This window comes from Schistocerca gregaria, chromosome 2 (assembly GCF_023897955.1).
Source record: "Schistocerca gregaria isolate iqSchGreg1 chromosome 2, iqSchGreg1.2, whole genome shotgun sequence".
In the NCBI taxonomy this organism is placed as follows: domain Eukaryota; kingdom Metazoa; phylum Arthropoda; class Insecta; order Orthoptera; family Acrididae; genus Schistocerca; species Schistocerca gregaria.
This window is the reverse complement of record NC_064921.1, coordinates 1,036,042,161-1,036,065,740: the sequence shown is the minus strand read 5'-3', so window position 1 is coordinate 1,036,065,740 and position 23,580 is coordinate 1,036,042,161. Positions and strand designations below refer to the sequence as shown.

Here is a 23,580-nt window from a genome sequence, read left to right as displayed (position 1 = left end):
ATCCACTCAATATCAAGAAGTCCCTTCCATCAAGACTATCCACCTGTGCTTCTTTAGTGACACACAGTTCCTTTCCAAATACACCAAGGGTCTCACCGAGGCCTCCAAACATTGAAATTATTTTCTGCACCTTGCCTCCCATGCCTTATATCTCCAGTCAACGACCGCCTCCTACACACACCATTTGGTGACAAGGAGTACTTCTCTCTTAAATCAGTATCTATGTCAGAAACCAAAATGATGATTAGCCTGCCTACCCACTATCCTTCCCACAACTCCCACAGTGGTATTCTACTTAATTTAAGCAATATCCTTGTCCATCCCTACTTTGCCTCTGACCCCAGCCTCTTGGCTCACGTCTCACATCCTGCAATGGACCTAGATGCAAGACCTTTCCTCCATATCCTCCAACCACTACCTAATCTAGTCCAGTCACATGCATCTTCCATCCCATCAAAGATAGAGCTACCTGTGAAAGTAGCCATGTGATCTATGAACTAAACTGCAACCACATGGGCATTGCAACTAACAAACTATCTGTTCGCATGAACTCTGAAGAAGACACATCTGGATCACACAGTTGTTAAACATAATGCCCAAAACAATGTGCTTCACTTTTGATGACTGCTTCACAGCCTGTGCCATTTGGGTTCTTCCTAACAACACCTGCTTTTCTGAAATGTGCAAGTGGGTACTCTCCCTGAAGTATATCCAAGTATATCCTACGTTCCCTTCCCCTGTCCTCCACCCGTCTACCCCCTTCACTCTCCCAATCCAGCACTACACAGACTTCTATATCGCCAAACCACCCACTAATCTTTTTCCCCTTCTCTTTTTTTCACCTCCCCAACCTCCAAACTTCACCATACAGCACAATCCTGCTCCCACAATGTCCCACAAACAGCGCTACACCTTCCCCCAAACCATCCTGTTAACCTTCTCTCTCCCTTCCTCATACTACATCCTCATCCCTATCACTCACAACTGCTGCTCACATCAGGTACTGTTGGTGTTCACAGTCCAGCACAAACAGGGGTGATGCGTTTGTGAGCTGTGCTTGCGTGAATGTGTATGTATTTTCTATTTTGGAAGAAGGCTTTTTGGCTGAAAGCTTGAATGTACACTAGACATTTCGTTGCACATGTCCTCGATATGATGAGTTGCAATCCATCCTTTTCGTAATATTGGTATTCCATCCTGAACTTTAATCTGTTTAATATCAGTAGAAATGATCAGTAAAAACAAGTAAATAACAACAGGTATTAGAAAATCCTCTGAGACACTCAAATATCTCAGTTCCCTAATGAAGAGCTATAGTGAGCCACAATTCCTTAACTTATGATGATCATAAGAAGATCTACGGGATGGTATTGCTTGCTGCAAGGACATCTTCCCAAAAATATTATTTAATGTTGAAATGAAAGGTAAAACAAGCTGGGTGAATATAAAACAGGGAACAAAAAAAAAAAAAAGCTAAGGGTCAGAGACAGACCAATAAACAAACCAAAAGTACTAGAAAATTTTGTGTTGATTTTTTTCTAGTACTCCAGAAAAGTAAAAACAGTGATGATACCCAATAATCCAACAATGAAACTGATGGCAGAAAACTAGATTTACAAAAGAAAGTTAATATACAGGAACATAGAAAATTAAAGGTATTTATCTTTACTACGACCTTATTCAAAAACCATAGCATCAGTTGGGAAAGACGAACTAATGATTTACCTGAAAAAAATATAAGCTCCACAGTGAAGTACAATTTGGTTTCTGTTGTACTAGAAGTATACAGTACTGCATGTGTCATAGAGAAGTTAACTAAACTGGTACTTCATACACAAGACAATGGTAACAGTGTAACAGATATATTTTTGGACAATGCTGACCCAAAAATTCAAATGAATGCTTCAATAATTAGAAATGAGAGTAGCAGCAAAGAAATGGTTTCTATTATATTTGGAAAACAGTATACAGAAGATGAAGGTAGTAAAAGCCCCAAATAAAGTGAAAGTTTCAATAAAACATCTATCAGGACCAAAATATAGTAAATGTAGTATATCTTATGACCCTTATTATTCTCCACCAAGTAATAGTGAAAAAATTGTTTTTGGAAATGTCGTCAAAATTCTTCATTACAGATTTCCATAGAGAAAGCAAAAGAAAACCTCAGGAATGTTTTCAATTGGCCTATAAATAATGAACTTTTACCAATCATAAAAATATTAATTTTACTTAAAGTGTGGAAGTACGAGGATGTGTGGAGAAGTAATTAATCCATTTTTTTATTATTTTCTCAATATTGGTTTAGGTATTATATTTTAAGCATATTACATAGTCCAGAATGAGATTTTCACTCTGCTGCGGAGTGGGCACTGATATGAAACTTCCTGGCAGATTAAAACTGTGTGCCGGACCAAGACTCGAACTAGGGACATTTTACTTTCGTGGGCAAGTGTTCTACCCACTGAGCTACCCAAGCGCGACTCACAGCCTGTCCTCACAGCTTTACTTCTGCCAGTAACTCATCTCTTACCTTCCAAACTTTACAGAAGCCCTCCCGCGAAGCTTGCAGAACTAGCACTCCTGAAAGAAAGGATATTGGTAGAGCACTTGCCCGAGAAAGGCAAAGGTCCCAATTTCGAGTCTCGGTCCGGCACACAGTTTTAATCTGCCAGGAAGTTTCATGAATATAAGGTAACTGAAAAATTGGGGCTAATACGGAGGCAAAGAGACAGTAGTTTTCCCCTTGCTCTATTTGCAAGTGGAACAGGAAATGAAATGACTAGTAGTGAAACAAGATACCTTCCACCATAGCTTGTTGAATATGTATGTAGATGCAGGTGAACTGTAAAAAATATGGTTATAACATTCACCTGCAGGAAAACAAAAGTAATAAGTTCATACAAACACCTGTTTGAAGAGTTGAGGATTTACCATATGAGTAGAGCTATTAAGTCATTACCCTCTTTAAGGAAACTATGAATAATTGTTACACTAACAGTTAAGCTCAAAATCAGCCAACAAAGTCAGTCTTAACTTACAATTATTATTTTTTATCATGTAAGTAAACATTACAATAAATTTTTACTAAAAGTTAGAGGATTGTTACCTAAAGACAAGTAAAAATGTTGGTATTGGTAAAATATGCAGAATTGTGTGTCTTGTGAAAAAACTGTGTGCCAAGAATCTGCAATGGAAAAAGTTGCTGCCACCTATCTGTCTAAGCTCAGCATCTCGTTCAGTAAGAAGTGATGTTTATTCATTTTTCAGAGAAACAAATGGGAAATGACAAAGAAAGTACTGGAGAGACAGGGATACCATCATGGTCCTGACGTCAGCTGAAAGAATGTGTGTGCATTATACAATTATCAGTAAACCACCAGGTATGATTACTTAAATTTAGATGAATTTGTTTGAGAATCTCTTGTCCTACAGTCCACAAATTTACAAAGATCTTTTGCCCTGTTGAAAACTTATTTAAAGCAACTGCATGAAACTTCAGTGTCTCACAATTTTCAGTATCTGTGAGTGTGCAGTAAGTGTGCAAAAGTAACTTGTTTATAGAGAATACAAGCTTGGTTTTCCTGTTCTTGTGAACACAGGAGAAAACTGTGTTTCAGCGAATTTTGTTATACATTCTCATTTAATAAGTTTCTTGTGGTGGCCATTTTTGCATCAGCTGCATATAAATTACCTTGGTTGCACATTAAGTTTCTCATTTATCTTGTGCATCCAGATGAGTTTCACCTTAGTTACAAGGCATCTTCAGCGGGTATAAGATCAGTGTCTCAATCACCACTTTTAAGCCAAACAGCTGTTTATAAGGTGACAAACTGGTGTCACTGTTTTCAATGTACAGTAATTTAACTGTGACACAGAAAATGATAACTATATGTTGAAAATAGTGACCAAATGAAAAAGTGCAAACTTTCAACCAGTTTGTCACCTGAGAGAAAATTGTTTGGCTTAAAAACAATGAATTTGACACTGAACTGACACCCACTGAAGATGCCTTGTTACTAAGGCAAAATGAGTCTGGGTGCACAAGATAAGTGAAAAACTTAATTTGCAACATGCAAAGGGTAGTTTGCTTTTGAACTACTGTAATTTAGTCTCATTTGCTTTCATAAAATAATATTCATTATATAAATAACTGAACCACTTATATGCCTAACACAAAGAAAAACTATGCTTATTTATTTTGATTATAGGAAAATAAACAAACAATCAGGCTGCACCTATGAAATTGGTTCATGTAAGTTTAGTGTCACGCATAGTTTCACTTACCTTGGATCAGCAATTTTCATCTCTGGGATTCTAAAACAAGTACATCGGCCAACAAGTATTACCATGGCCTCAGAAGGCACCTGAAATCTAAGTTGCTGTTCAGGAAAACTTAAGTTATGATGTATAAAGTAGTGGCGAGGCTGGTGCTAACATATGGTGCAGAAATCTGGGCATTAATGGAATTTGATGAAAAGCAACTGGGCACACTTAAAAGTAAATCTTGAGACAAACTCTTGGACCACTGAAGAAAACTGACTGGATGCAAGAGGAAATTAAATTATGAATTATATAATGTATATGATGAACCACACACTGTCAGTGACACTGAAAGGCTGGAATGGGCAGGATATGTACTGAGAGCTAATGACAGGATGATTAAGAAGATATTCTTCATTGCAGCACCTTAGGAACAGTGGGATTGGAGGACCAAAGCTAAGGTGGAGGAAGATGTCAGAAAGGACATAAGGAAAACTGGAATTCACACCTGGAGGGGTCTGACACTAAACAGGAAATAATGGAATACCCTTCTATGGAGCGCCAAAGCTCAAAAAGGGGTAATGTCTCACTGATGACATCTAATATCCTTTTAAAAAATTATCAAACTATTTGTTCCAAGTTCCCCCTAGCAGCTAAGGACTTGCTAATATTAGGCCAGTAGTAGCTCTTCAACCACATAAAACTGTAGTTGTATCAACCAAGTCCCCATTTACAACAATTTCTCAAAGTCACATGTGTTATATTAGAGATGGTTATCTTATGAATAAAGTCAGGTTTCATTACAACTAGCAAAGTTAACCATGTAACAAGGTGTTCCACTTTCATATATTTTAAGAATTTCTTTGCAGAGTTTCAAATAAATGCACCACCTGCTGCTCTGTCCAGGACTGTGGCATCCAGATGTACTACCTAACAGCACAAGAAGATCATCCAAGAAGAGAAATTTTCCATTACTGCGGGCCAGAAAGGAAGAATGTTAAATTGCTATAAATGTTGTGAGTAAAATCCCAGAACTTCTCATTTATTAAAAGCAATAGAGCATATATGGTACTACGAATGAAATCTAGTGAGGACCAGAAACAAATAGCAGGTAAATATTACGTTGAGTGCAATACAGTATACTAAGTATTAACGTTTCACTCAGTTCATGACACTTTTTTTGTGGTCCATGACAGCTGCTTTTTCATTATCACACTTGCAAATTTCCCTCCTACACTTAATGAAACAATATTAATGGAGAGAGAAAATAAAATGTGTAATTGAGATATAAGGTGTTGGAAAGGTGTGGGCTTTCAAGAAATGTTTACAAACATTACACAATATCCTTTCTTGACATCTGAGCACACTAGTTATGAACTCTTAGAAGTTATTAAAGGTTAGAACAATTTGCACTACTCTCGACATCAGCTAGAGATCGACACTGACAGCAGATTTATTGATGCATGGAATTGTCACTGCTAGTGACATTATTAGTGCTTCCCAACATGAAATAATTTGAGTGAACATCCCTAGTCAGTCATATACTGAAGTCACTTGCTTTTATGAGCTAACTACCTCTGTGTCAAAATGCTTCTGGGAAAACTTTAGGAAATCACTAGTAAAATTCTGAAAACTGCTATGGCAACATCAGCTACAGAATGAGAGAGAGAGAGAGAGAGAGAGAGAGAGAGAGAGAGAGAGAGAGAGAGTACTGCCCAGAACACTTCACTTCAGACAAGTACAAGCCAAATAAGTTTGGAACAGAAGAGAGACCTCTCACCATGGTTCAACAGTCATATTAGGAGACCAATGCAAGTAGAGTTCAAAGAATTTGAAAGGTACATCTTTATCAACTAAATTGGCAGAGAGAGAGAGAGAGAGAGAGAGAGAGAGAGAGAGAGAGAGAGAGAGAGGTGGTGATAGCAACAGAGAGGTGTACAGTGTACACCACGTACATGTTGTAAAGCGGCTTGTAGAATGTTAAAGAAGATGTAAGCGAAGTTCGTTGCAAGCTAATGTGGTCTTTCACAATGAAGTGTACTGTAAGCATTAACAGGACCACAGGTTGTTCTACACTGTGGTGAAACACATTCTGGTCTGCCATCACTAGTTCCTTCACCACAGAACAGTTTTCTTCAAGACATATAGAAGGATACTATAGTAATCAACTTGGGAGATCATAGAATTTTATTTTATCACCAAACTTGGGTGTTGTCTCTCTAAAGCAAGGTCCACAGACAGTCAAGAAGGATCATAACTGAAACTCTTCTCTCTCTCTCTCTCTCTCTCTCTCTCTCTCTCTCTCTCTCTCTCTCTCCCTCTCTCTCTCTCCCCCCCCCCCCTCCCCATCCCTCCCAACCTCACTACATGCTAAGAGTTATAAAAAACATGATTAGAGAAGTTTACGTTCTTGGCTACAGTGCATGTATGAACAGGTGTAAGCGGAAAAAGAAATGAGCTGTGATACGCCCATCTGGATCCCCAATTTGGTTCATTTTAAAGGACTTGATAGTACCAGTACACCAGGCGACACCCAATAGCAATTGCTTAAGAGCAAGTATGTGGAGAACACATCTGGCTCATCACTCCCCCCCCCCCCCCCCCCCAGGAAAAACACACACACACACACACACACACACACACACACACACACACACACACACACACACACACACACACACACACAAAATTACAAATACATGAGAACAAAAAGGACATTCAAATTTCATGACTAACAACTGTGAAGTAGTAACACAAACTGCTGTACAGGAGACAGGAGATCATGCAGTTAAACAAATAACAGAACTGTAAACAGGAACAAAGAGACAACTGAATGCTGTACCCAAGAAGACGGGCATAAAGTGAAAGGATGAGGATGTTTTAGGAAGATAAGAAGAACGAGAAAGCCAGTTGTATGCACGGTTCGATGTGCTCCTTAGAGGCTGAAGCAACATATATTTTCACTAGTTTCTATGTTTACGAATTCAGAGGGAGTAAATAAATGTCCACTGACTCTGATATATGGAGTTGCATGTTTGTTGAAGACAAATATGTAGCAGTGTTCTTGTTACAAGACAGACTTTTTTGACCATATTTTATGCAAGCACAAATAAAAGCTTCAAATCGTTAGTGAATAAGAAGAAACTACACATACAAAATATCTGTTAAAAAAAGTAGAGTGAACACTTTTTCCCCCACTACAGTCTACAGAGCAGGATCGTTGACATACTTTGATGGGTTGTAGTCCTGTGTTGACTGTGTCATCATTGCCTGGATTTTGTCTTCTTCGCTAGCATCCAAGCTTGATAGATCAACAGCCTGAAACACAAGAAAACAGTTCTGCAAGTGACAAAAGTAGTAACAATTATATGTCGACAAATTTAACCATTCAATATATTAAAAATAAATGAAAAGCAACTGGTGCTTTTCATTTATTATTATAATGTTGTTCTACCAAGAACCGACGGAAGATTCTGTTAATATCATTCAATATATTTCACGAAAAATTTAAATTGCTCTCCTCCTCTACTGTTTCTTGACCTCAAAAAGACTCCTCCGCCTCCTATTCCTCTCTTGTTTCTTGACCTCGAAAAGAACATGGATGAAAGAAATACTTAGGAAAGCAGATCTTTTGCAGTTTCCTACTGTATATTACCTGACTTACTAACAATAGAAACAACAGCTCTGCACGTCTTTAAAAAGCACTGAAAGATACGTTATGTGAATAACTTTCCTCATACCATTAAACAGTTGAACTTACTACCCTCTCACACAATGTTGGGTAAAGTAACAGATGCACAGGAATACTCTACCATCAGCAAAACATTTTTTGACATATTCATTGTTCTATCAACAGAAAGGTCAAACCGAAGTCAGGAAGAAGAAACTGGGTATGGGCCTGTTTAAGAACAACACATCCTGACCTTTGCCCAAATGGCTCACTAAAAATACAAATCATAACGTTATACTTTGACGATGGGAATGCACTTTTTCCATCTACATTTTACCTACATGCTACTACAGACCAAAATGTATAAGTCTTACTATCACAGTTCTCAAAACAATCAAAGACAACAGTCTGTACTGGAGTCCCATGATTTCATCCCTTGAGACCCAGAACTACAGCTGCAAACCAAATGTATGTAATATGAAAGGCATATCAAAAACAATGATTCCAAGACTTACCAAGAGGGAAAGTGCTGGTAGACAGGCACAATAAAATAACACACAAACACACACACACAAAATTTCTAGCTTTCGCAACCAACAGTTGCTTCTTCAGGAAAGACGGAAGGAGAGGGAAAGACGAAAGGATGTGGGTTTTAAGGGAGAGGGTAAGGAGTCATTCCAATCCCGGGAGCAGAAAGACATACCTTAGGGGGAAAAAAGGATAGGTATATACTCGCGCACACACCACACACACACACACACAATCAGACAACAAACAAATACATAGTGCAGCAATGGGTACCTGCATGGCTCCGTTCTGCATCAACATATTCATGGGCCATAATCCCAAACTGGATTCAGAGTCATTGAAGACTTTTTCATGAATTGGATTGAGGGTGAAGACACCCAACCCACATCCCTCCAGAACCTCAACAACTTCTCTCTTATCCACTTCACCGGGTCCTCCTCATCCCAATGAGCCACATTCTTTCACAGAGAACTCCACTTCAATGATTGCTATATCTGAACCTACATCCACACCATATCTACAAACTACCGATAATACATTCTACTCCAACAGCTGCCACCCATTCCACACCAAGAAGTCCTTACCATGCAGCCTAGCGACCCGTGATCATCACAATCTCTAGTGATGAGCAGTCCCTCTCCAAATGCTAAGGGTCTAGATGAGGCCTTCCCAGTCCAGGATTTCCCTTACCATTTTGCCCAGAAACAGATATTGCCGTGGTGACAAGTACAATGGGCACCAACAGCTAGCCACCAAAATACATAATGGCAGTGTCATTCCAGTTCACATGAGCCAGAAATTCAAACCGGGCAGCATACTAGCAGGTAAACAGAGGGTGGCACCAGTGTCCTGACCTGCAGCAGCTCCAAGGCACACTTTTGCTGTATGTCCCACACTTGAAAAGTTTTGGACTTAACACCAGTATTACAAACTTCATTCATACAGACTTGAAAAGGATTTTCAACATTTGACTGTTACTTTTTGGAACTTAATTTATTTGAGGAATCACTCAGTCAAGAAAGTTTCTTTGATTTCCTTGTTCTTCAGAAGTTAGTTATTAAGTTAATACCAAATGTGTGCAGTTATTTCATGTTGCAAATAAAACTGCTGAATGGTATATCTGGTGAAAGTGTCATGTGAAGGAAAGGAAAGGCAGTATCAGTTGGAGACGAGGTTTAAAAGCACAAGTTTTCTTTCCCATCATGTTGTTCCAGGTAGCCATTACAGACTTCTATGATTTCTCCAATATGGCCACAGCCAACAATCCGATGGATCTGAAACATCCAGTGCTCATACTACAATAACAAATGCAACAAACTGCTGCTAGAACAACAGAGCACTCACCACATAGGGACAACAGGAGTGGGTTGACAACCATGTGCATCCGACTGATGTCGTCATGATTTCCAGTGTTTAAACAGAAGGCCTGCTATATGGCTTGGATGGAGCAACAATTCATCAACCACCCAATCGAAGGTGACATGCAGCAATGTACATTATTACTTGCCAATTCCAGACCTCTTCTTTATCAGCTGATATGACAGTTGCACCCTGAATCAGAGCTGCACTCCCAATTGCATGCTATGCTTAAAGTTAGCCTAACAGAAAATTTTGATTTCTGAGTCCGTGTGGCCACAGCCACACACAATTTTTTTAGCCGCCGCTATGCAACATCAGAATCTTATAGGAAAATGATGGCACCACTTTAAGGTTTATCATGAGAGTGTCGTTTCCAATGTGCCAACGAACAATGGAAACAGTCATATGCGTCCTAATGTTGTGTCTTTTTAAAGGGAAAACAAAAGATACTGAGTGATAAATGAATATGTCAGGAACAAAATTGGAGTAGAAAAGTTGAATGAGAGAACTGAGAAGAATAGGTTAAGATGGTTTGGACACGTATAGGAAATGGAAGATGGAAAAACACCGAAACAAATGATGGAGGCCAAGTCTGAGAGCAAGAGGGAGACTTAGAGCAAGATGGATTGACTCAACAGCATTTTTTTCTGCTTAAAAATACACTTTTTCCCAGGTGAAAATAAATGCATAACTCTGCTTAAAGTACACATTTGTAAGTCCATATTAACAAAGAAATAAGCCCCAACCTGATATTGCGCTTTTCATTTAGTTTTCGGAATGCAAATTTTCTTGGAGTACCAGTACTGTATTATATCATGGTTGGTTCTTTATTATGGCATAATGCCATATGTGCCAAAAGATGATAATGAGCACTTGAAGTTCAGCAAACAGTTGAAAATAGGCAATAGTGTTGAATGAAGCACTTCGTTTCAAATAAACTGATTGTCTCCGCAGAGAAGATTAATAAAAGCCAATTCTTTTTTTTTAGCAAATAAAAAAATGGCTTCATTGCACTGCAAGGCGATTACTGCTCAATTGGCAAAAACATGGAAATAAAATAAATTCAAGAAACAAACTAATAACATATTTTAGCCTTCTGTAATTATATGAATGTATTTTAATTCACTTGATACCACCTAGCACAGAAAACCAGTTTATTTTTATTTGGTGAGAGAGATGTAAATGAAGAGAAAACAGTAAAATTGCTAAACATAATAAATAAAATGTGGATCACACAGAGATTACCCCCCCCCCCCTCCCTATAATTAAGACTGCTCTGCAAATTTGCGAATCTGACAGCTTGGGCACGCCCAAAAAAAATTTCTGGGTAGCATCTGGCATCTTGTTGCTACTGCTAATACAGCTAACAGCCACATTTCAAGTAGCCAGAGGCAGGAAAAGGTACTGCTCATACACAGCTCAACTGCACAAGTGCACGAGTCTGCTGGCTACTGCTTAAACGAACCTAATATTTTTAAAAAAATTACAAAAATTTAAAGAAAACTAAAACAATGAAAAATTCCCGGAATTCCAAAAGTTCCTGGTTTTCTCCTGGACGAAAAAATTCCCAGGTCTTCCTTGGATTTTCTGGTTGTCCCAGGGCATATGCACCTGCTCAATAAAAATCAGTGTAATAAGAAGGAATCTGGACTGGAACAAAACAGCTGCAGAAGAAGAATGCTGAAAAGATGGGGGGGGGGGGGGGGGGGGGGGGAGTGGAGAAGTACCATAATATCTCCCGGCCTGGTGCTGGATAAAGAAGAAATGAAAACAACAATGAGCCTGTGAAAATAACTGATTTTCAGTCACTGAATAATATCTCTGCTGCATTATTGACTTGCATCCATTCTGGGAATATGAAATTGACTCGCACACATTCAGACAGTATCTATCTGCAAAGGTTTTCTAAAAAGAAATGCCTTCAAATTTTTATATGAAAACTCTTCAAGCTTTTTTTAAATAAAACAAACACTATTAACATTCTAAATCTTTATTCTTCATGTCTACATATTTATTTCTCAACATAGTCACCCTGGCAATGAACACATTTCTCCCAACGAGAGACCAGTTTGTTCATAGTGTCACTGTAGAATGTTTTGACTTTGCTGACAGGGCCTCAACCTCATCCATACTTGTACCGCTTCATCACTATCAAAGTGAAGTCTTCGAAGATTTTGGAAACAGGTGTAAATTGGATGAGGCCAAGTGGGGATTGCACTGAGAGTGATTGATGGCTGTGAACCTATCACATCGTATTGTTTTAGATGTTACAGCAATGTGTGGTCTGGCATTGTCACACTGCAGGAGAAAGTGTTCCAGGTATGGACAAACTCTTCAAATTCGAAACATAGTTGCTTTACACAATACCATGTTACATGCTTCAATTCAGAGCTCTCTAACAGCAGAGGGCTGTAAATATACTGGCCTGAAGAATAAAGATGTAGAATGTGAATAACATTTGTTTTATTTAAGAAGCCTGAAGAGTTTTCACATACAAAATTCAGAGGCATTACTTTTCAGGATGCTCTTGTTTACTGTGAGCATAGTGTCAGAATGATAAAAATTACATTCCACAAGTCAGCTTAGCTTCAATGACCTTATGGAATCCAACCACACTGTTCCATTCCTGTATCTTAGGCAAAATCACATCTGTCGCCATTAATGGTAACTTTGTTTAAAGGTTCTGTTTTTATTTCACTTCTTAAAACAACTAGGGTATCTTGCATTCTACTGACATCTCATTACTGATCCAAGTGCATTACAGACAAGAGCTTTTCTTTTACGGTATTATTATCAGGCACATTACCAATCATTACGATGTGTGAAGTGCAGAAACACATCACAGGAAACGACATTACACTAGCTTTCCAGCACTTGCATTTTTTTTAAAAACTAATCTATTAGCAAAGTTGTGAACTGTCTTTTGTGAATCTGCCACAGCTAATAACCTACTACTTAATTAAAGGAACTTTACACTAATTATTCAACAACATTTTCAACCAGAATGACAAATGCTCCAATCCTAGAACAAAACGAGGTGACTAGGGATGTACAAGAAGGGAACTAGCTTCTCAACAACTTACCTGGCAGCTTCACCAACATTTAAATCAAAACTTTTTTATATATTTGCACTTTCAATCCACCATCAGAAATTTTATGCCCCACCCAGAAAGGCCTCCTTAGCTGTTACACGTGTGCTCTTCAGCCACATGATGCTATGTATTGTTTACCACAGGATCAGAGGACTGAATTATAAATTTCAAGATGCAGATGTGTCAACACCTTGCAGCTAAGAGAGCGGTCTACTGCCTGTCTAATCTCTGGAACAGTTCTGCAGCGAATGCCACGAAGTGGTTCTTCATCTTCGGAATCAAATCAAAGTCACAAGGACTTAAGTCCAGAGAGTATGGTGGATAGTACAGTACTTCCCCCTCCCATCGACCAAACAGAGCAGCCACAGCTTGCGGTGCATGCGTCCACGCATTTGTTGTGCAAAATGATGGGTGGGCTGCGCAGAAAATGTCACTGCTTCTTTTGCAAAACTGGTCACAGGTGATGCTCCAAAATCGAACAGTAATACCATGCACTGAGAGTCAACCATGGAGGGCCGCAATGCATTAGGATAACACCATCAAAGTCAGACACAATAATCACCACAACTTTCACCATACTGGGGCTCTGACACACTTTCGAGTTTCGTGGTGACCCATATTGACGCCATTCGTTGGATTGGCATTTCAGTTTAGGCTCATACGATGTGGCCCATCTCTCATTCAGTATTGCGATATGGCATAATAAAGCTTCTCCTTCGCACTCATAGCACACCAAGTGCATCTGAGCAACATCGTAAAGCATCCATCTCTGCATTTTCGTCAAGCCATGCGGAACCCATCGTGATGCAATTTTTTGCATGCCCAGGGGTATGTGCTCATCTGGTTTCGTGGGCGAGTCCACAAATCGTATGCGACAACAGCATGCACTACTTCTTCTTCAAAGATGCTAGGATGACCTGCCCAATGCATGTCTGCCACAGTTTGCCAACCTCTGTTGAAGGCTTTTACCCAATGTGCCGCCGTTCTGTATGACAACGCCGATTCCCCGCATACCTCTTGAAGACCTTGATGACACTGTCTTACAATATGACTGGCACATTCAATCTTGATCCAACTCCTTTGTTCCTGTTTAAAAAACATAGTGACACTGTTAAATTAGACCGCCCACTCACAAGTGACTGTGAAATTGCCTTGATTGTGTGCATGCTGGTGACCTGGGACAGGTGAGTCCATTTGCTCGGGGGTAAGGTAGGTATGTCAACAATGTGTGCTATTAGAAACAAGAGTAGATTCCATTGCATAGTGTCTCCACAGAGGTGTTGCCACTATTTAAGTTCCAACCTACGTATCTTTGAAGATGGCAGGTGAGTTGGAAAGATAATTCCCTTCTTTTACATTTCTAGCTTTGCCCAGAACATATTTGCATTTTTCATGCTTTGAGAGGGGTGTATTTCATTCTAGTTCCTTTTACTCTATAATAATTTTGACATTAGACTGTCATAGCATGGCAATTGATGCAAATTTTTGTTGACTTGGACAACAACTGATCAGGTTTTCTTATTGTCTTTTGAACAATGCTGCTTACATCACAGGACTGAATCAAGCTATGACGACCCTTAATTACATGAAGTTGTCAATCATCTTATAAAATTTGAACCGATTAATACAAGCTTGAAACACAGAAATGGAATATGAAAAAAAATAACAAAAATGTATTTTTTCATGTAAAATTCAAATGAAGCTAAATTTTTTAAAGCAAGTTTTCAATTTTAGTTTAAGAAGTCATTTTTTATTTATCTGAGTCACTAAACTATTTCCGTGCATTCAGTGCATTCAGTTCACATAAGAACAAGTTCAATGTGCTACTTTTAGCTCAACATTAAATCATCACGTCTCAACAACAGATAAAGATTAAGGGATAAAAAAAATTGTTTAGACTTTACTCACTTATCTACTTTCATGAAAACTCTGAACTGATTCGTAAGAGCTAAAAGCATAGAAACGGTCCTCTAAAAGCCTCCCAGAAATATTTGGTCTTTTTGCACAAAAAATCCGAATGACGCAAGATTTTTTTAAATGTTAACACTAACCTTAGATACACCATAGGCCAAATTTGAACCACAGTCTCACTTCCGTCTGGAGTTATTTATGGGTGACTGTTTTTGCATGTAAAATCCAAACTGTGCATGTACAAATTGTGCCATTAGCTGAGCATTAATTTCAGTGCAACTGAAATCTTTTGCAACAGGAATTAACTCATTTGCACAATTTGCCAGGGGTCCAGCTCCAGTTCATCTTCAGAACTTACATAACATACAGTAACACAGCTAAAGACAGATGTTCGAATAATTATACAAGTGGCCACTGGTCCGGGCTAAACCAAAAACTTTTTACCAAGGTTCCTAGCTCAAATACAAAAAAACACCAAGACTGCCACCCTCAAAACTGTCGTTCAACGCGTAACCTTTTCATTCGCATTTGTTACAGCACTTCCATGCTGTAATGATACTCTTAATTTTTATCAAGTGTAAAAGTGTTCTGATTCTATCTGAGTATTAATTTCCTACACCATCCACAAACTTCACTATTTTCAAAGCCCTTGGATCTTTTACCGGCGCTATGTAGTGGCCAGAACCTTACTTAAAACCATTATTTGTCACTTTGCTCTCACTTCCCTTGCTATTAATATCAAGTTCCACAGACATGATGTGAACATCAGAACATGGACATCTGGAAACAATTTCTCAGTTATATATTTACCTGGTTGTTCCAAGTTGTGTATCCAGTTACCTTACATAAAGCAGTCACATGCAGTCATATCACAACTCCAGAATGAAATTTTCACTCTGCAGCAGAGTGTGTGCTGATATGAAACTTCCTGGCAGATTAAAACTGTGTGCAGGACCGGCACAAAGGACCCGAGTTCGAGTCTCGGTCCGGCACACAGTTTTAATCTGCCAGGAAGTTTCATATCACAACTCAACTTCTATCTTCTTTTCTGTTATCTAAATCCATATTGAACTGCTGTTGTTCTTAGAGGCTCCTTGTTGACCATCTCATCTTGAGCAATAAAAGGAAAATATTGTGTGTCTTAACTTGTGACCAACATACTTGAAGAATCGTTGCAAGTACCCACTCGAACTGGCACCATCAAGTTTAAACAATAGGAATATTGCAATGCTGCCAGAACAATTTTAAAAATGCTTAAATACATTACAACAGGGAACAGAAAGAGAGAAAAAGGACTTGTACTATTTTAACAAATTACCTTTGCTAGCTTGCTCACACCTGGATCTTGTCCATCTGTCAAGGGCTCGATCTGCTGGAAAAAAGAACAATACATTACTAACATCCTAAAGTAGTTACCTAAAATAACATGTTTGGTAAGTTCTTAAAAAACTGGATATAGTGACAGTGTACAGAGCAAACATGTATTCAATATAAGATGTGGCTGTTAGGGAGGGATACAAAAAACTGAATATGGCCTCCTAGGAATAACACACTGGACACCATAGTTGGGCCACACGAAATTACTGAATGTAATGTCTCAGTGTAACTGAATGTCTGATAAGGCTATATTAAATGCTGTGTAATCTGTGTATCATTGTGAGTGTGAAGATAAAAGTAAAGACCAAAAACGCAAAATATGTTAATTACAAAGAGGGTCGCAGAAATTAAAGCACTTCAACCACAGCAATGTTTACAGTGCCATTCCACAATGTACAAGGTTTAGGTTATAGAGACTTCCCACCTGCATAGTTCAGAGAAATGTTGTGCTTTTGGGTGTTCCCCTAGGTCATTGATGCCATATAAATGCAATCCATAACACTGAGAAATCTGGGACACGACAATGGGTTGAAATATAGAAAACAATATGAGCTTTTAATTTAATTATTAAAATTCATACATCAGTCCCTTACCCGTCCTTAGAGCCAGGCTGCACCCTACATCCTTCTGAATCTGCTTAGTATATTCATCTCACTCTACAATTTTTACCATCCACACTGCCCTCCAATACTAAATTGGTGATCCCTTGATTGATCCCTTGATGCCTCAGGACGTGTCCTACCAACCGATCCCTTCTTCAAGGTTAAGTTGTGCCACAAACTCCTCTTCTCCCCAATTCTATTCAATACCTCCTCATTAGTTATGTGATCTACCCATCTAATCTTCAGCATTCTTCTGTAGCACCACATTTCGAAAGCTTCTATTCTCTTCTTGTCCAAACTATTTATCGTCCATGTTTCACCTCCATTCATGGCTACACTCCATACAAATACTTTCAGAAACGACTTCCTGATACTTAAATCTATACTCAATGTTAACAAATTTCTCCTCTTCAGAAATGCTTTCCTTGCCATTGCCAGTGTACATTTTATATCCTCCCTACTTCAACCATCATCAGTTATTTTGCTCCCCAAATAGCAAAACTCCTTTACTACTTTAAGTGTCTCATTTCCTAATCTAATTCCTTCAGCTTCACCAGACTTAATTCGACTACATTCCATTATCCTCGTTTTGCTTTTGTTGATGGTCATCTTATATCCTCCTTTCAATACACTATCCATTCCATTCAACTGCTCTTCCATGTCCTTTGTTGTCTCTGACAGAATTACAATGTCATCGGCGAACCTCAAAGTTTTTATTTCTTCTCCCTGGATTTTAATACCTACCCCGAATTTTTCTTTTGTTTCCTTTACTGCTTGCTCAATATACAGATTGAATAACATCGGGGAGAGGCTACAACCCCGTGTCACTCCCTTCCCAACCACTGCTTCCCTTTCATGTCCCTCGACTCTTATAACTGCCATCTGGTTTCTGTACAAATTGTAAATAGCCTTTCGCTCCCTGTATTTTACCCCTGCCACCTTTAGAATTTGAAAGAGAGTCAACATTGTCAAAAGCTTTCTCTAAGTCTACAAATGCTAGAAAGTATTGCCTCACGTGTTCCAACATTTCTACGGAATCCAAACTGATCTTCCCTGAGGTCGGCTTCTACTAGTTTTTCCATTTGTCTATAAAGAATTTGTGTTAGTATTTTGCAGCTGTGACTTATTAAACTCGTCATTCGGTAATTTTCACATCTGTCAACACCTGCTTTCTTTGGGATTGGAATTATTATATTCTTCTTGAAGTCTGAGGGTATTTCGCCTGTTTCATACATCTTGTTCACCAGATGGTAGAGTTTTGTCAGGACTGGCTCTCCCAAGGCTGTCAGTAGTTCCAATGGAATGTTGTCTACTCCGGGGGCCTTGTTTCGACTCAGGTCTTTCAGTGCTCTGTCAAACTCTTCAAGCAGTATTGTATCTCCCATTTCATCTTCATCCACATCCTCTTTCATTTCCATAATATTGTCCTCAAGTACATCGCCCTTGTATAAACCTTCTATATACTCCTTCCACCTTTCTGCCTTCCCTTCTTTGCTTAGAACTGGGTTGCCATATGAGCTCTTGATATTCATACACGTGGTTCTCTTCTCTCCAAAGGTATCTTTAATTTTCCTGTAGGCAGTATCTATCTTACCTCTAGCGAGATAAGCCTCTACATCCTTACATCTGTCCTCTAGCCATCCCTGCTTAGCCATTTTACACTTCCTGTCGATCTCCCTTTTGAGACATTTGTATTCCTTTTTGCCTGCTTCATTTACTGCATTTTTATATTTTCTCCTTTCATCAATTAAATTCAATAGTTCTTCTGTTACCCAAGAATTTCTAGTAGCCCTCGTCTTTTTACCTACTTGATCCTCTCCTGCCTTCACTACTTCATCCCTCAAAGCTACCCATTCTTCTTCTACTGTATTTGTTTCCCCCATTCCTGTCAATTGTTCCCTTACGCTCTCCTTGAAACTCTGTACAGCCTCTGGTTCTTTCAGTTTATCCAGGTCATATCTCCTTAAGTTCCCTCCTTTTTGCAGTTTCTTCAGTTTTAATCTACAGGTCATAACCAATAGATTGTGGTCAGAGTCCATATCTGCCCCTGGAAATGTCTTACAATTTAAAACCTGGTTCCTAAATCTCTGTCTTACCATTATATAATCTATCTGATACCTTTTAGTATCTCCAGGGTTCTTCCATGTATACAACCTTCTTTCATGATTCTTAAACCAAGTATTGGCTATGATTAAGTTGTGCTCTTTGCAAAATTCTATCAGGCGGGTTCCTTTTTCATTTCTTAGCCCCAATCCATATTCACCTACTACGTTTCCTTCTCTCCCTTTTCCTACTGCCGAATTCCAGTCACCCATGACAATTAAATTTTCATCACCCTTCACTATCTGAATAATTTCTTTTATTTCATCATACATTTCTTCAATTTCTTCGTCATCTGCAGAGCTAGTTGGCATATAAACTTGTACTACTGTAGTAGGTGTGGGCTTCGTATCTATCTTGGCCACAGTAATGCACTCACTATGCTGTTTGTAGTAGCTTACCCGCATTCCTATTTTCCTATTATGATGGATAAAACACTCTCTGAAAATAAATTCTGCAGTAAGTCAAGACTTTTTGACATGGCATGGGTGACAGCTGCCAAAGTGGAGGTACTATTGCTAGTTGGTGTATTTTATATGAACAGCCATTTTTATGAAAACATCTGAGTGCCGGATACTGAAATCTACAACGGTGCTCACTGAGTTGAATAGGATAAAATGAAGTGGGTTTGGGAGTAGGTGTCGAGGGTATGGAAGTAAGAACAAATGTTGTCACTGCCCTGAGTCCAGATTATGAAAACGTCACCAATGATTCTGGTTCAGACAAAGGTTTTAGCTGTTGCCTGAACATTAAAGATTCCACCACATGGCCCATAAATTAACACAGGATGATGCCAAGTGAGCACCCATGGCAATACCATGGATTTGTTTGTGGATATGGCCTTCGAAAGTAAAATAACTGTGTGTCAGGATGAGGTGGACAGGAGGATTAGGAAAGAAGAGGTGGGTTTGGTATCAGGATGACTCTGGCAAGTCTGTAATCTCCCATCCAACATCCACAACAATTCTCACTTCTCCCACCACCTTTTTCGTAATTCCTGTTCCGTTACCACCACACTCCTTGTTGGTCACTGCGGTTGCGACATCCTTCTACACCAACATCTTTGAACTACACAGCTGGGAATTATCTCATCAGCATATCCTTGTGTTCTCGTAATACCCTTCTCTCTCTCTCTCTCTCTCTCTCTCTCTCTCTCTCTCTCTCTCTCTCTCACACACACACACACACACACACACACACACACACACACACACACACACCACTGCTTTTATGCTCCTGGAATTAACTTTTTCCCATTATTTATGATATTTTTTAATGCTACCGTCAAATTTCCTAGGTCCGCAATGTTAATTTGCACCCGATTTTGCATCAGCATACTTTTAATTTTCCCATGATTTACGCTTCATAAAAATATGTTTGTGGAGAAAAAACTGGCATAAAATGGTGCTGGAATGATGCTGGCCAAAAGCAGTGTTTACAAACATTATGTGCTTAAGTTTCTAGACACCAGGGCACTCTGCTCTGCAGATCTGTAATGGTAAACATGCACCCATGATCTAGGGGGTAGCATCTTTGGTTAATAATCAACCGGTCATCAGTTCCAGGTTTGAAACCCACCACTGGTTAAAGTTTGATTAATAATCAGCACTGGCAGCCGAAGACTTCCGGCATTAGAAGCCGCCCTCATTCTGCCAAAGGCCTTGTCAAAGAAGGTGGAGAAACGGACAGAGGTTCAGGGCACTCTCTGCCCTTGGGGGTGGGAAACTGCCTCTAAAGGCAGAAGAATCAGCAATGGTCAATGACATGACGATGCAGAAGGCTACAGAAACCACTGCTTTACTGACACACTATGTGTATTCACAGGACGTGTGGCCCATAAGTGAAATAAGTGTCATGATGATTTCTCCATTGCCTAAAGATTCCAGAATAGTCCCCCATTTGGATCTCCAGGAGGGGACTAAAAATTATTCAAATGTCTCTAAGCACTATGGGACTTAACATCTAAGGTTATCAGTCCCTTAGACTTCGAATTACTTAAACTTAACTAGCCTAAGGACATCACACACATCCATGCCCGAGGCAGGATTCAAACCTGTGACCACAGTAGCAGCGCGGTTCCAGACTAAAGTGTCTAGAACTGCTCGGCCACAGTGGCCGGCCCAGGAGGGGACTGCCAAGTGGGAGGTGACCACGAGGAAAAAATTCAATGACCAACAAAAGGATAATGTTCAACAAGTCAGAGCATGGAATGTCAGAAGCTTTAATGTGGTAGGGAAGCTATAAAATTTAAAAAGGGAAATGCAAAGGCTCAATCTAGATGTAATAGGGGTCAGTAAAGTAAAATGGAAAGAAGACAAGGATTTCTGCTCATATCAGTATAGGGTGGTATCAACAACTGCAGAAAATATGGGAGTAGGATTCATTATGAATAAGTAGGTAGGGCTGAGAGTGTGTTGAGATGAAAATCTAATAGTCATGGGGACAGGAGTGCAATTGTAGGGCAAGGAGTAGAAGAAAAGGTTACAGGAGAGTATGGACTTGGGACAACGAGTGAGAGGAAAAAAGACCAACTGAGTTGTGTAATAAATTTCAGCTAATAATAGCGAATACTCTGTTCAAGAATCACATGAGGAGGAGGTATACTTGGAAAAGGCCGGGTGATACGGGAAGATTTCAGTTAGATTGCATCATAGTCAGACAGAGATTCCAAAATCAGATGCAGGATTATAAAGCGTACTTAGGAGCAGATATAGACTCAGCTCACAATGTAGTAGTGATGAAGAGAAGGTCGAAGTTTAAGAGATTAATCAGAAAGAATCAATACGCACAGAAGTGGGATCCGGAAGTACTAAGAAGTGACAAGATACAATTGAAGTTCTCTAAGGCTGAAGATACAGCAGTAGCAAACAAATCAGTAGGCAGTAAAGTTGAAGATGAATGGACATCTCTAAAAAGGGCGATAACAACAGAAGTTGTAAAGAAAAACACAGGTACAAAGAAAGTAACTGCAAAGAAACCATGGGTAATAGAAGAAGTGCTTCAGTATATCGATGAAAGAAGGAAGTACAAAAATGTTCAGAGAAATTGTGGAATACAGAAATACAAGGCATTGAGGAATGGAATAAATAGGAAGTGCAGAGAGGCTAAGACGAAAGGGCTGAATGAAAAACTTGAAGAAATCAGAAAAGAAATTAATGTCGGAGGGACAGACTCTAGGAAACTTACGACAACCTTTGGTGAAATTAAAAGCAAGAGTGGTAACATGAATGAGTATGATGGGAATTCTGCTGTTATGCACAGGAGAGAGCAGATAGGTGGAAAGAGTACACTGAAGGCCTCTATGAGGGGGAAGCTTTGTTGAACTTGATAGAAAAAGAAACAGGGGTCGATTTGGAAGAGAGGGGTATCCAGTACTACAATTAGAATTTACGAGAGCTTTGGAGGCCTTAAGATCAAATAAGATAGAAGAGATAGATAACATCCATCAGAATTTCTAACATCATTGGGGAAAGTGGCAGCAAGCCAACTATTCAAGTTAGTGTGTAGAATGTATGAGTCTGGTGACCTATCTTCTGACTTTTGGAAAACTGTCATCCACATAATTTCTAAGACTGCAAGAGCTGATAAGTGCGAGAATTATTGCACAATCAGATTAACAGCTCATGCATCTAAGTTACTGACAAGAATAATACACAGAAGAATGAAAAAGAAAATTGAGGATGTGTTAGGTGGTGATCAGTTTGGCTTTTTGAAAGGTAAAGTCACCAGAGAGGCAATTCCGACCTTTTTGGTCGATAATGGATGCAAGGCTGAAGAAAAATCAAGACAACTTCATAGGATTTGTCGATCTGGAAAAGGCATTCGATGATGGAAATAAAAGAAAGGTCCAGAAAGGGAAATAAAATTCAAAATAAAAGGATATGAATGGTACAATTCGTTGGTGACACTGCTATTCTCAGTGAAAGTGAAGAAGAATTACATGATCTGCAGAATGGAATGAACAGTCTAATGTGTGCAGAATATGGATTGAGAGTTAATTGAATAAAGACGAAAAGTACTGAGAAATGATAGAAATGTGAACAGTGGGAAACTTAACATTAGCATTAATGCTTACAAAATAGATGAAGTTACGGAATTCTACTACCTAGGCAGCAAAATAGCCAATGATTGACGGAGAAAGGACGACATCAAAACAGACTAGCACTCGTAAAAAAGACATTCCTGTCCAAGAGAATGTCTATTAGTGTCAAAAATAGGCCTTAATTTTAGAAAGAAATTTCGGAGAATGTATGTTTGGAGCACTGCATTGTATGGCAGTGAAACATGGACTGTAAGAAAAACAACTGAAGAGAATCGAAGCAATTGAAATGTGGTGCTAGAGACCAATGTTGAAAATTAGGTGGACTGCTAAGGTACGGAATGAGGAGGTTCTGCGCAGAGTCAGAGAGGGAAAGGATATGTGGAAAAAACAGGCAAGGAGAAGGGACACAATGATAGGACATCTGTGAAGACATCAGGGAATTACTTCCATAGTACTAGAAGGCAAAAACTCTAGAGGAAGACAGAGATTGGAATACATCCAGCAAATAATTGAGGACGTGGGTTGCAAGCGCTACACTGGGATGAAGAGGTTGGCACAGGAGAGGAATTTGAGGTGGCTCACGTCAAACCAGTCAGAAGACTGATGACAAAAAACATGTAGAAGTTGGAACAATTAGTG

At 39.2% G+C, this 23,580-nt stretch overlaps 1 protein-coding gene across 10 annotated transcripts in view; it reads right to left on the bottom strand.

The window, feature by feature from the left end:
• The window catches only part of LOC126335556 (E3 ubiquitin-protein ligase RBBP6), a 356,043-nt gene that overhangs the window by 250,177 nt on the left and 82,286 nt on the right, over positions 1–23,580 (bottom strand). For 8 of the 10 annotated variants that reach the window (XM_049998961.1, XM_049998967.1, XM_049998962.1 and 5 more), the window contains 2 exons: positions 16,139–16,192; positions 7,490–7,578 (listed from right to left, as the gene is read on the bottom strand). In XM_049998961.1, coding sequence (XP_049854918.1) covers positions 7,490–7,578; positions 16,139–16,192 — 143 coding nt within the window. The remainder of the gene's footprint in view (positions 1–7,489; positions 7,579–16,138; positions 16,193–23,580) is intronic. The other 2 variants (XM_049998969.1, XM_049998963.1) reach the window with 1 other exon arrangement.